This window comes from Balearica regulorum, chromosome 2, assembly GCF_011004875.1.
Source record: "Balearica regulorum gibbericeps isolate bBalReg1 chromosome 2, bBalReg1.pri, whole genome shotgun sequence".
Classification (NCBI taxonomy): domain Eukaryota; kingdom Metazoa; phylum Chordata; class Aves; order Gruiformes; family Gruidae; genus Balearica; species Balearica regulorum.
Genome location: NC_046185.1, coordinates 75,135,913 through 75,150,707, shown reverse-complemented (window position 1 = coordinate 75,150,707; position 14,795 = coordinate 75,135,913). Strand labels below are relative to the sequence as shown.

General features: G+C 40.8%; 1 protein-coding gene across 7 annotated transcripts in view; it reads left to right on the top strand.

Moving 5' to 3' along the window:
• The first annotated feature begins 1,938 nt into the window (after window positions 1–1,938).
• VSTM2A (V-set and transmembrane domain containing 2A) overlaps window positions 1,939–14,795 on the top strand; it is a 50,264-nt gene continuing 37,407 nt past the window's right edge. For 4 of the 7 annotated variants that reach the window (XM_075744705.1, XM_075744709.1, XM_075744712.1 and 1 more), the window contains exons 1-4: window positions 1,941–2,455; window positions 4,757–4,923; window positions 5,795–5,845; window positions 9,244–9,580. In XM_075744705.1, coding sequence (XP_075600820.1) covers window positions 2,377–2,455; window positions 4,757–4,923; window positions 5,795–5,845; window positions 9,244–9,580 — 634 coding nt within the window. In that variant the 5' untranslated portion in view covers window positions 1,941–2,376. Of the gene's footprint in view, window positions 2,456–4,756; window positions 4,924–5,794; window positions 5,846–9,243; window positions 9,581–14,795 lie in introns of all 7 variants that reach the window. The other 3 variants (XM_075744707.1, XM_075744708.1, XM_075744706.1) reach the window with 2 other exon arrangements.

Here is a 14,795-nt window from a genome sequence, read left to right as displayed (position 1 = left end):
AAAGAGAAAAAAAAAAAGTGATCTATTTTTGTTTTTACTTTCCTTCTAAACCAGGTGATGCTGCTTAGATTCTTTTTCCTCCTATCTAATTTACATTTAACTTGGCTGCTGATAATATGTCTCTAATTTGTAATTTCAACTGATTACTGATGACGTACATGGGTTTGAAGTGAATCCTATAATCAGCCTTCATTTTCAGGAGTGACTTAGGATTTTGGCTGCCCATTGAAAAGGATCTGATTTCTCTTATAGAAATTATTGAAACATTCACCATTTGAACCTCTAAAGACCTCTATAGTGTGTTTCTAATAACTGAATCACTCAGACCTTGGTTACTTCAGATAATTTAAGTCCACCACCTTTAAAGACTTGTTCTTTTCTTTTGCTTTGCAGGTTTTCTTTGGTTTTGAATATATCCGTCATGACACCCTTTAAAGTAATTAAAACTCTGTGGTGATGGAAAATCTTTCAGGCAACATAATTGTGTTCCTGTTTGGGGGATCATTTTAATCATGCGAATTATATTTGATTTATTGTACTAATTTTTTACTCAGAATTATTGCTATGCTTAAGATATGACATCAATGGAATAGACCGCTACCATGGGGAATGCCTCCCTTATTTTCATAAATAATGATGGGAACTCATGCAGTTATAAACTAAACAAATGCTAAAATGTAGACAAAAGGATTGTTGTCCAGTCAGATGACATTAGTTCTGTGAAAGAGATCTCTGCAGCTATGTCAGATGTCTGGTATGCATGTAATAACTCAGATGGTGCAGTAAGTAAGGTGAAAGTTGCATCTTGTACCGTTGTGGAACTGCTGCACTCCCATTGCCAGGAATGACAGAAACTGTCCAGTTCTTCATCCAACAGAAAAACATATTGCCCATGCAGATAAAATTCCTTTAATTTGGTACGGTTTACATCTTCTTTTCAGTCTGTGATTAGCAGTTAAGTTCAGCTATTTGGCAGTCTGAGTGCTATCAGGTGCTCTTTTCAGATTCTCTTTAGTCTTTGTCTCAGCCTTGTGAAGGTATTTGGTATTTACTTAGTGCAACAAGCACTTTCTAGATGGCTTCTTGCTACAAACACCACGATGATTTTAGTCAGAGAACTTCCTTCAGTGCAGATGTTTTTCAGGGTGTTTTGAACACATAATACAGTCAAGGTTAGTCTTTTGTCTAAATAGCATTAATATACAAAGGCAGAAAACAGGGAAGAGAGAAGGAAACATTCACTGCAGGAGGAAGCATTCTTTAATATGCTGTAAACACTTTCTCTGGTGTACATAAATATATATTACTGTGAGCAATCTGTAGGACATCAAAATCCATTTTTATCTAGCTAAATATTTTTTCCATAGAAATCTATATAAATACATATATCCTAAGCACACTCTAAGTATCATCTTCTTTATCTGTTTTTGAAGACAAAATGAACAACATTTTAATGTAAGATGCTAGAAGCATAGTTATTTAGAGCAGGCAATAGCGAGTGCAGTAGGATTACTGAGTAACTATTTTTCCCTCAGACCCTGTAAGAGGGAGAGGAGAAGGAGAAAACTGAAACAGCTTAACTCACCAAAATCAAACCACTGCATTGCCCTCTTAGCCACTGAGTGTTTTGGGATGTAAGAACGAAGATTACATCAGTGCAATAAAGGCTCTCTGCTCTCTCTACAATCGCAAGCTGTACACTATGCAAAAAAAAAAAAAAAAAAAAAAAAAAAAAGTGCAGCTTTACCCCACCATCAGAGCCAGTAGAAGTCAGAACAGGTAGAGAGGAGGTGTACAGAACAGTAGAGAACAAGGAGAGAGATGAAAGGGTTAAAGGCATCATCGCAGCCATTAGAGGGAAAAGTTGAAGCAATACAAGCACAGTAGACTTCTCTCCCCCCCTCTCCCCCCCTTTCTTCCCCCCACTCCCCTCTTCCCAAGCTGGATCAGTGTGTAGGGAGGGCAGTCATCACGCCATCCTGAGCAGCAGGAGCTGACGTTGGACGAAGCTGCCAGGTAGCTGAAAAAAGGCACAGAAGGCAGCTGATACCCACTTTTCAACGTGGTTTTTTTTTTTTTTTTTTTTTTTTTTTTTGTCTGAATCTGGACTTCAAGCAACACAGCGCCTGAGACAGCTCATCTGAACCACACTGTATTGCAATACTCTCTCTTCCCAAAGAAAAAGACTCCACTGAGTAGCAGAATGCTGCCAGTGTCGCAGTTAGGGTTACAATACAGAGCCTTTTTGTAACATTTTAAAATCTCTTTCTGTTCGTATATTTAGAGATACATACATACACTCATACATCAATTCTTCCTTTTTTGAGGGCACCTTTGGCTTTTGTTACCCTGATGTGACTTCTTCTTCGTCTTGGAATGATGGGGATCTTTCTAGCTTATGTTGGATTCATTTTCTTTTCAGTTATGTATATTCAGCAAGGACTTTCTACCCAAGGTAAGATCACTTATTGTCAAATACGTGTGTGTGTTTTTCTGTGCTAAAACAGACTAAGAACAGGATGGGGAGGAGGAGGGGGGGCACGAGGAAGAAGACAATAAAAAGAAGGAAAACAATCACAATGTATAGGAGATAAGGACACCAAGCATCAGGTATACATTTAGCTTAAAAATTGTCTGTAAATAACAACAGAAGCGAGAAGTTTCCCCAAAGTGGGAACAAAACAGGCTTCCTTTACTTGATTGCAAAGAGGGAATAAACAGGCACCTGTAAAGAGTAAGGGGTATTGGTGAACGGACATCGTGTGTTGGGTTGTGCATGTTTGTGTATATGCATGTACGCACACAAGTCAAACAACCTACCGTGCATGCATAATTATTGCATTCAGATCAAGTACCGGATGGCAAAATCTGCCGCCTCCCTTAAAACATTGCAGTCTCCTTTCGTGCTGCGTCCCCTTTCCTTTCCTATTATCCTGCAATCCTCAGTGTCAGACCTTCATTTCGATTCTGTGACTATGTGTTTTTCTGCACCACCCTCCTCAAAAACAAAAAGGGGGGGGGGAGAAAAAGACAAAATCGACTTCTTTTTGAAGACCTCCCCCCACCCCCGTTGCCTTCCTCCCTCCTCGCCGAAAGGCGCGCCTTGCATTTCAAGCAGCCCCGGCGCTGCAGGAACCAGTTGTTCGGGACCCCGAGGCTGCGGCGACGCTGTCAGCACCATGGACAGATCGCGCGGGACCGCCCCCCTGCGCCCCTGCCCGCCGCCCGCTGCCCGCTCCCCCCCCCCGCTGCTGCCCCTGCACCCCGCCCGCCGCCCACCGCCCCCTGCCCGCCGTCCTCCGGCCGCCGTCCCCTGCTCCCTGCCCGCTGTTCCCGGCCGGCAGCTCCCCGCCGGCTCTACGAGCCTGTGCCGGGCTGCGCTTGGCGGTGCGATCGCGGAGGGTGCTGGCGGTATTCCCCTCCGCGTCCCCACACCGCTCACACGCACTGACCAGGAGGGGAGGCAACGAATAAACAAATAAAAACCCCAAACAAACTTACAAGCCCCGAATACACAAAATGTCCAGTCCTTTTGTCAGTTCGACTGGGTGACTAGCAATCGCTGACTAGTGGGGGCGGGGGGCCAAAAAGGGACATCGCGAAATATAAAGCTAGTAGCTTTGCTAAATATCTGTTGGCAAGCACAAATGTAAGGGGAAAAAGAAGTAACACTGGTTGAGTGTATTGCTAAATTATCCCACCAATTCCAGGTTAGCTAGGAAGACTGGAAAGAGAGAGAGAAAGAGGGGAGGAGACAACGAGAAATATTTCCTTCGCATCATAATATGTTCTAGTCAGTCTGTAACAATGCATAACAGAAAGCAACATTGCAAAATTTCCAAATTTTCCTCTTCTTGAAACACAGGTTTTATTTATTACATTGTTTATCTGTAGTTCCCCTCACTTGACTATCTTGTTTCATTATGTTGCACAATTTTAAAGTGAGTTATAGGAAAGGATGAGAGGGAACTAACGACTGAGACTTAAAGAAATACTGGTGCCCTGGATGATGTCCATCAGGATTAGTTTTTAAACCTAGCAGTGTTACACAGAAATGGGCAGATCCTGTTTGTTAAAGGACTGGGATACAAAGGTGAAGGTTAGCCCTAGAAAGTGTCTGCCAGGACTGAGAAACAGAAGATGTATTGCTTCTTGATTATGCAAGCAGAGGTTCTCAGAAAGAGTAACCAATTCAGGTAAAGCCTTTGAAATGGGCATTTTGATGAGTGGTCATAACCTGCACCTCAGAAGTGTGCCTGTTCCAACAGCCTCTCTAGCTGGCTGTGGAAGGCTTAATGATTCACACATCTCCAGCTCAGCCCTACGAAATACAATAAATCAGTCTGATTTTTTTTTTTTTTTTTCCTCTTCCAAACTGGTCTTGCACAAAATCCCTCAGTGAGTCTGGTGAAATACTGCATTCTACGCAAGGGTATTTGGACCTAATTACATGAAACTTTATTAGCCCATGGGAGCAAACAGGGGGGTCTATAGCATTTCCCATCAGCAGAGCTTAGAGTGTAAAGTGGATTTGTGCATAGAGGAGGAAAGGCATACCTGGGTGTGAGAGAAAACCTGGGAGATAATGTGTGGAGAAACTGGAAAATCAGAAAAGAGGAGGAATGAGAAAAGAAAAAAGAGAAAATAATTAAAAAGGAAAAAAAAGAGACAGAAGAAAAAAGGCAACCCAAAAAGCAGAAAATAAACAACGAGCAGGTAATGGGAGATCCTTACATGTTATGTATTTGTTTTGCAGCAAAATTCACTGAGTTTCCCCGAAATGTCACGGCCACTGAAGGGCAGAACGTGGAGATGTCTTGTGCTTTCCAAAGTGGCTCCGCTTCGGTGTACCTCGAAATCCAGTGGTGGTTTCTGCGAGCGGCTGAGGACCAAGAGGCTGGAGCTGAGGTGACAGGCACTCAGGTACTGATCCTCTGCCATGGGGTCCCCAAACTACCCGGGGAATGCCACAGGAGAAGAGGTGGAGAGGAATGGAAGGAAGGAGAGAAGGGGGGGGGGGGGGGAGAGGGAGTGAGCAGAGGTAGGTTCTGGATCTCCCCAGGGACTTAATTCTGACCATGAAATAATAGCACAGGAACCTGCAGAGAAAAATGCCTACCTCAAGGGATGGTGCCTTTGGTGCCTGTCACTCTCAGGATGCAGCTAGGGACATTCACAAAACCACACGGATTTCCACAGTGTGGTTTTTTTTCTATTTTTTTCCCCCTCTCTCATTTTCCCTTTGGAAAGCAGCTGTTCAGAGTCTGCTCCTTGTGGGATTTTTATTTTTTTTTTTTTTTATTTCCCAAAGGGCAAGATCCTACACGCGCCCTCCAGTTTACAGCTGGTGCAGTCGAGTTGGCAGCCCTAACTCTGCGTGCAGCTGCCACAGGAGGGCACACACTTGGGGTGGGGAGCGGGGGGGAACCAATGCCCCAAAGAAGAAAAAAAAGAAAAAAAAAATCAGCCATCAGAGAGGGACATAGGGGGCCACGTCCACTTACACCGCCATCCAGGGACGCTCCTTCCATCCTCCGCTGCCACCTCCGCACGGAAAAGATGCCCACGCAAGTCGGGTGGGTGGCGGGCGGCGGGTCCGTAGGGCAATGATCCTCTGCCACGCGTGGAGTGGGCACCTCTCAGCCCGTGCCGGCTCTCCCCGTCGCGGCCCGCAGGTGGCACACGCGGCGCGCCGCTCCACGGGCTCCGCGGCGGGGAGCGGGGGGGGCTGAGCGGGACGCCCGCGGCGGCGAGGCGGGGGCCGGGACCCACGGCGGCGCTCCTCTCCCTGCAGGTGGAGCTCTTGCCCGAGCGGGACCTGGACAGCGACGGCACGAAGATCAGCGTAAGTGGCGCCGCACGGTGCGGGCAGCCCCCGCCGCCCGGCTGGGTCCTTCCCGAGCCAGAGCCCGCCCCGGGCGCTGCCGGCGGCCGCCTCGCAGCAGGCGCGGCGGGGTGCGACGAGGCTGTTTCCCCACCCCGGGTCCCCTCCTCATCCGCCCGCAAGCTGAAGTGGGCAGGCGGCCGGCAGCCCGCAGCTCTTTCCTCGCCGGCCCTGGCAGAGGGTGCTTGGACAGCCCTGCCCCACGCAGCCTACACCCCTGGGGAGTCCTGGGCATGAAGGCATCGGCAAGCGAGGCCCAGGCAGTAGACTTTAGGCAGAGTCTGTTTCCATCCCGTGAGGCCGACAGCCTGCACCCATCCTTGTATCTCTTGTTTTCATTTACCCTAGGTAACTGCTGAGTCTGCCATAGCATTGCAAGACTGGTTTTAAGGCTGAAATTTGACCGTGAAACTGCACTTTCCTGCAGCAAGGTCTGCAGCTATTTAAATGGGTGCGTCCCAGGTTCATATCCTCTGGCAGAAAAAAAAAATCTCGGAAAGTCTTTGGACAAGACATCCCTGTTGGGCGTAATCTCCACTCGGCCACTGAGACTCTTTCTTAGGAAAGTGGAGTTCTGACAGTAGAGTTATCTATCTGCCATTTGGAGATTAAACCAGAATGTTGTCTCAACAAAATTATGATCAACATTGCCCCAGCCCTTGTCCGGGGAAAGGATGCCTTCCTCAGCAGACCCATATCCTGAGTCAGGGACAGCCACAGCCCCTGACCTGAGAAGAGCTCAGACCCTCTTTCCTCAGCATTCCAAGAAATGTATGGTGGGGGGGTCATGGTGTGGTGCTCACTGCAGTGGAAAGACACAGATACTTAGCAGATATTGCATCATGAGTATTCCTTATGACCCTGGAGGGGTTTTCCTATTCTCAGACACGATCTCTTTGGAAGTGCCTTTTAGCTGCAGCCAAGGCTGTAAGTACCAGCAAAGCGTCAAACAGCAACAGACAGAGGTGAATAATTTCTGTTAAATCCTTTACTCTGCTGCTCTTTGTTGCCTACCAATAACTAACCAAGTAATTACATCAGGTCAAAGTGCAACTAGGTATAGGTGAAGGGCATTTATAAATGAGAATTCAGATAATGTTATATTCAAAACAATACATATTCTAGCCATACTTAAATTTCCTAAGATATTTCTCACCATGCACTATAAACGATTTTTATCATAGACCATGTCTTCAGTTACATTTGTAGACTATCTTATAAATGAGGCCCACATGTGGTCTTTGGATACTATTCCACTAGACATAGTACTAGCAGCCAATTTATTCCTTATCAATACTGGGTCATTCAAAATCCCTGTAGTAATCCATAAGATCTGTGACACAGTATAGGATGTAAAGCTTTTCCCATCTTTCAAGTTAAAAATCTCTTTATCTCATTATGTACGTTAATAATTCACAATGGGGTATTTATACAGTGTTTTTATAAGCTTGCGTAAAACATTTTTATATTTGCAATTAAAAAAAGAGTCAACATTGGGTTGACAGTCTAAATACACTTGTTACAAATGTAGCTTTTTTTTTTTCTTTCTTGAAGGCACAGTTTCCATTAGTATTACTGGAAAGTACCTTCATGAAGAGGAGAGCAAACTTTTAAGTGCATTTAATAAATTCTTTAAAGAAATGGTAAAATATACTAAAAATTATTTTAAACCATGCTGAAATATACCACTTCTATTGGTTTTAAATGATAATCAGGCATAAATTGAAAACATGCATGCATGCTGACTGCAACAATTTCTAAATTTCAAATGCAAAACCCAGAACAAATTCTGTTTTTCATTAGTGCTATGCAACACTGTTAACTTTGCAGATATTGCATGGGGAGCAAATGAAGGCAGAATGTGACCTACAGATCCTCTTTCCATTCACGTGAAAGTTCTTTAATCCTTTTGCTGAATATGAGCTGTTCAGTAGAGATATATTATTATTGAATATGGTTTAAATAACTATCCAGCACTTTCTGTGTAATTAATATTGCATACGTTATGCCTGAAACTATGTGATCCATACTTTCAACTCATTTTGCCAAGAATAAATTCAGAGCTGGATATAACACAACAGGCTGTAAAGTCCATGCAGTACCTTAAAGCAATAATGTATTCACAAGTATTGCTCTTCAATTTATCAAGCAGACAGAATAGGTCCTTTGCCAGCACTGGTCACTATAGCATGCCAAGCTATCAGAAGCAATGTGTTGTATAATCACCAATAACACGTGCCCAGTTTCAATCTAACAGTTTTGCATTTTTCTGATCTACCATATATTCATCATCCTGATGTGTTCTCATTGCCTGTCGTTGATATGACACAAAGCAACATTTGCATCCATGTTTATGTAGTGGTGGAAGTAAACCAAGTTCAGAAGTTCTTCAAAGCTGAAGTTTCCTGTCCCACTTATTCCTTTTTAACTAGCTTCCTGTGGGGCAACAGATATTAATCCAGAAAAGAGTAATAGCCAATTAATTAAATATAAATTCTCTAAAGTGATGAACATACAGAAAGGAATCTGTGTTACCTTTCCTAATGCATCTTAATACCTATCACACATTTCTGGATGCATAATTTACTCATGTGTGTTTTAATTATGCGAGACAAAAATATGTTATGTTACCCTCAGATATTAAAAGCAATTAAAAATAAAACAGAAGTCTTATTTTAGGCGACAACTTTTAAAATGATCTTGAATATGTGCTGCAGAAATGATAGATGACTTCTAATAAATACACACTTATATAAATGAGACAAAAGGAACTATTTGACATAAGATGTCTTGTTATGGTTAAACAAAAAATACCAAAGGTTTGGACATGCCTGAAGGAGATAAATTGAATGTCAAATATGCAGTTTCAGTGTAGTGAAGACTACAAGCTACTCTAATAAATTGTTATTAAAGAAGTTTAAATATTGGCAAAAATCTCCAACTAATGCACTAGTTCACAAACTGAATTATTCAATAAAGCCAAATAAGGCTTTATTGAAAGGTTTAACCAATGAAGTGCACAGATATTAGGTTTACATAAGAAATCTCATTAAGAATGTTCATGCTTTTAAACAATTAATTGGAATGAGCACAGTAGTTTGGGTTATTTGTCTGAGGCCAATCAGCATGCCAGAGCAAACCATCTAAACAGTTTTGGAAAGAAGATGTCAGACATCTTCATAGATACAAATAATCATACTTATCCTTGATGCAACTTCCCTGCAGTAAGCACAATCACACCACTGAATAATTTGGCACTTGACTTCTCTGGACAGGCTCTACATCAAGTAGAGACTTCCCAGAGAAAGAATAATACCTGACAACATGCTTGTTTGTTTCTTTTCCCGACAAATTTGCAGACAGTGAAAGTACAAGGGAATGACATCTCCCACAAGCTGCAGATTTCAAAAGTGAGGAAAAAGGATGAAGGCTTGTATGAGTGCAGGGTGACCGATGCCAACTATGGAGACCTTCAGGAATACAAGGCCCAGGCATTTCTCAAAGTCAACGCTAACAGCCACTCTCGGCGAATGCAAGCCTTTGAGGCATCCCCTATGTGGTTGCAAGACATGAAACCTCGCAAAAACATCTCAGCAGCTGTTCCAAGTAGCATCCATAACTCTGCCAATCAGCGTGTGCGTGCCACCTCCAGCCCTGAAGCAGCAGCCAAAATCCCCAAACAAAGTCCACAATCAGGTATGGTAAAGCATTTTGAGCTTTCATTTGATTGCTTACCAGCATGTAAAAGGAGGCTAACTCAACAAGGTAACCAGGAATTGTGACTAGGAAGAGTGTGGTGCTCATTTATTCCTCCTTCTTTCTGGCTCTATTCCTCCTGGTATCCCCTTACTTCCTAAAAGCTGAAGAATAAGTTTAATAATAAGACTAATATAGTCTTAAATTCCTATAAATGGATTTTATTTCTACTGGTTTTATCCGCCTAAGACTAGCTCTCTAATCAAAGCTTAGCTTTCCCTGTAGCGTGTGTGAACAGATAGGGGCATGTCAGCGAATGACTTATCTCATTTTAAGATGGCTGTGCATGATAAATTAAATAAAACACTCCTCCAGAAGTGTTTCTTCCTAAGTTAATTTATACCAGTCACCTAACTTTTATATCTCTAATATTTGGTGAAATTAATCTACTTTTAGTAGCAATCCTATTTTCATGAGGAACTTGACTTCTAAATCTAAGCAGACCTTAGATACACCAGAATGTTTCTCTGTTGTGTAGGCTTTAGGAAGATCATGGGTTTGTCAAAGAATGTGGGTTTGTCACCTTCAGCTGCTTGACCATTGGCTTTGAAGCAAGCATTAAAATAGCAATGCCTCGGTTTTCTGTCACGTAGAAATTCACATATTACATATTTTGTTTGGGAGATTTCATACAGCACTGTATAAATAACCTATAAGCAATATAAGTCTGCATTTTCTACACTGACACAGTAAAATTCAGTTATGAAAAGGTGCATGAATATACAGGAGGTGCAGCTGTTGACCACTGTATGATGGCAATAGAGAGATGGACAGGATAAAAAATTGAAATGTCGCAAATGATCAAAAATCTGGTGGAAAACAAGGGTTTCTGGGTTACCTCTGTTTACACTGAGGGCCCAATGTAAGGCAGGAGAACACAACCTAACTTAAAATATATAATGGAATCTAACCTAGTTTATTCTGATGCATCATTTTTCTGCTAGCAAATGCTATATCATCAAAACCAAAACTGGGAATATAACAAATTTCATAGCACATCTATTGTGAAATCACTTTCATCTTACAGGCATACTATTAGAAAAACATTTTGATAAGGAAAATACATTTCATTACAGATTGGAACAATATGATAATTCATATGAAAATTCTTATTGCTATTAGACAAGATGATGCACATACCACCACCATTTAACCTCTGTATATTTTTAAAAAATTTATTTAAAAGTTACATTCAGTTGTCTTTCCCTGAAATGGAAACACTTTCATTTTTTAGCTCTTCCAAAAAAAAGTTTAAGCTGTTAGAAGAAATGAAATATTTCAATTGATTTAAAATCATCATTCTACCATGAATTTCCTTTCAGAGAAATGTATATACCACTTATTTTCCATTGGACTCATACATTTCAAAGTAACAGACTTGTCCATAAAGTGAAAAGTTTCTGTTCAGTTCCATTTGAAATTCATTAAAATAGTCACAAGTTTATAAAATATGTAGCTGCAGACTACACTGCGTTGTGGCCAGAGTGTGTACACAGCAGCTAATCAACTAAATCACTTTGGATATATAAATGAATCTATAACATTGTTTATGTCTTTCATCCAAGCAACGTCTTGCCTGATTACTGGACATTTGTTATTTGAGAGCTAGTAGGTTATTACATGGAAAAGTCCCTGTGTAAAAAAAATAAAAAACATAGAAAAACTTAATGTTGGGGGTTTTTTAACTTGAGCAAAGATTATTGCAGATCAAGTACAGAAAATCCCAATCACAAATAATTTTAAAATTATCATATTAACATAGAATTTAGTTTATTAACTTTTTTTTATGATGAAGCACAGATTAATGCTATATTCATCAGAGGTGAAACTCATATACTGAAGAAACAAACAGTGTACCAAGAATCTGTATTAGGCTTAATTTCAATTTAACAGTCACTTGATACACAGTAATTACTGGTGATATTTTTGATGAACATCAGTTTAACTCTTGAGAACCAAGATTTACTTTACTTTTCTTGAGAAAATCTGGGCCTGATTTTCCAGCTATGGTGTGATTTGGGTTTTCACTCCATCTTACACTCACTCTACACTAACATAAAGACCCATGGGACCACAAGGCAGTGGGGGCTTTTAGCTCTATGTAACTTTGAGGAGCAACTTCAGCCAAGGAAGGACAGACATCAGTTGCAAGATGTCAGAAAAACATAAAGGAGGTGTCATAGACAGTAATAGTTTTTCTTGATTTCAACACAATCTCCTTATACGGTCAAATGCGAAACTCTTCCCTTCTTCAACATCTTGCTAACTATACATGCACTCACAAGACTGCTGTGTGATTACATGTAAGCAATGTATCCGTCCAGCCTAGAACACAGAAACATGGTTGAGTACAAATTTATCATTAGTAACCACGTTTGTATTTGAAAGACAAAAAGATGTGTTTGATCATGTTGAGTAATACATTGACTTCAGCAAAACTGTTTGAAGAGAGAAGTACTATTAACCATAGGTAATTGTATCAAATATTCTCCTGTATTCGAGAGCCAGTGCATAGTTGTTGGCAAGCAATAAATTTTACTACCATGCTCACAGACTATTGCAGAATACATTTACAGCAGAGGGAAACATGACACTGCAAAACTATTGGGAAATCTGTATTCATCTATTTCTGAAGAACTCGGCTACTAATACAAGAAATATTTACTCTGATTATATGAATATTTTGTCTCCAAAATTTATTTTTGAAAGGTAGATAGCACTCTACTCAACTGCTTCTATACTGAAGCACACTGCCGAATTTCATTTATTTCTTAACAGTAGATATTTAATAGGTAGCTCTAGAACAGCCGTTTACAGTTACTGCCATTTTAAAATATCGGCATTTCCCAACTGAACAGATATTTCTGCCATTTTCCTCTTTTACTCAAAAGTAAGAATATCTGTGATAGCTATGAGGGAGCTATATAGCCAGGGCTGACAAATTAAAGTGATATGAGGTCCATTCAGCTTTTTGCACTACTCTGAAAAATGCTATGTAAGTGTGAAACAGGTATTTGTTATTGTTAGTGTAATGAAGATTCAATACAGGAAGAAAGAGCTACAGAGTAATCTCCACAGCCAGTCTTCAGATAATATACTGAGAAGCACTAAACGCCTACCTCAAAGTCAAAAAATTCAGGAAAGCAGAAGTCAAAGCTAACACAGCTTGACCCTTCCATTTCATATTCATGGGCTGCAGCAAATGAAGTAAGCCATCACAGTTTAACAGGAATCTGAGTAATTTGACAGGCTAATCTGCATATATCCAGAAAATGTCCTATGTAGGTGGAGTGACAGACATTTTTTTTTCCTGCATAATTCATAACAACGTATCTTAGTCCTAATGTAAAAGTACAGAGTTATCACAGAGCCTTTTAACTCTTAGCAATGTTGCAATTAACTGAGGTCCAAGAGCTGCAATGGATTCAGGTAAAAGGAAGATAAATAATCTACACGCTGCACCAAATCTCACTGTTTCACGGATATCAATCTAGACAAAGTCTGCTACCTGCATTCAAGTCACTCAGCATTTATAGCAACACAAAGGGCTGCAGAATTTGATGTGCTGAGAATGTGTATATCCCCCAAACTCTTCCTGTTCTGCCCATGCTCTACTAAAGCACTCAAAGCCATTAGTTGCTTTTCAGACTCAAGATCAGGCTCAGGAATCTCAAGAGGGAATAGCTACAAATGAAGAATTGATGTTAGGTCCATTTTCTGACTGCCTACATACAGACTCTGCACATTTCTAGCAACTTTTTGTTCTTTCCTGAATTAACATATTTAACTATTGACCTAACTACATGCTGAAACTGTTCCTGTGATGATGGCAGAGCTGCAGTGAGTGACTTGAAAAGGAGCACAAAGGAAAAGGTGGTCCTTACCTAAGACAGAATAGCCTGGATTCTTGGCATAATAAATCACACTGAGAAGCTGATCATCAGGCGTGAATACAAAAGAAGAGGATGAAAATGTATTTCTTCAGTCTGTTGATACTGATAAACAAATGACATTCCTTCCAGCCTCCATTTTTATCTCCAGAATCCAGGAATATTTTATTATCAACCTGTTGTAAGCAGAAAATTTATGTCCAGTTTGGAATCTTCTGGGATATAAACCAACTTCTGTGATTTGGGTTGGGTTTGTTTTGCTTTTATGTTACGTCTCCTCTTAAAGTAAAGTGTCAAAAAGTCTACTCTAGCCTCCACCAAGGCAACAGCCAACATTACTGCTTTCTTCACTAAAGGAAAGACTTTGGCTTTAGCAGCTGATGTTTTAGAAACTATGAGTACCCATAACTCTGGGAGGCACCAACCGTTACTGTGATTGTTGCACAGCAAAAAGTCAAATCTCTGTTTCTGTAGGACTAAAGCAAAAGCCAAATGAGAGTTTTGTTCTTCTTATTCTGAACCTTATTCAGCCATTCTTAGATATTCTTGCAAAAAGATGATGCACCATTTTACACCTGTGTATACCACAATCTCTGCTTTACTTGAACCTTACACTTTGGTTCTCTCTTCCTGAAATGAAGCCACTCCACTTTTTTACCTTCTCTGAAATAATGCAATAAATTCTAACTATGTTAATTGATGTAGCCCGATTAGCCAGTTAGTTTTTGACCTTGAAACTGTAAGGATCTTCTGAGAAGTGCTAATCTGCTCCAAATAACTTAATTGACAAAGCAAGGTCTTACTAGCAGCTAACCCTCTTATTTTTAGGCCAGGATTTCAAATGCAGAATGAACTCACTACTGCCTTATGTTTCTTTCAAAAGACCCACATCTTAATTTCTTATATTTGAATACGAGTATTTAAACTCCTGTTCCTAGTGTTTAGTCCAAATGAACCCAGTAATAAACAAGTTGTTTTCTGTGGATCTGCAGTTCTAACTCCTGTCACAAGCAAAATGGTATCTACTTTTTGTAGCCATCCCTCACTGCCACTACCAGTTGCTGATACTACACCACTGTCACCTTTCCATTCATTTCTATTCCTCTTACGAAAACACAGGTTCAGGAACCAAGAAGAGAAAGCACTCACCAAACAATACGTGTTCTTTTTTTTTCTTCTACAAGTTTTAGCAGTTGTTCAATCCCACATGCCCATGCTAGACTGAGTACTGGGTATGCTTAGTTTCAAACATATCCTCTCTGAAA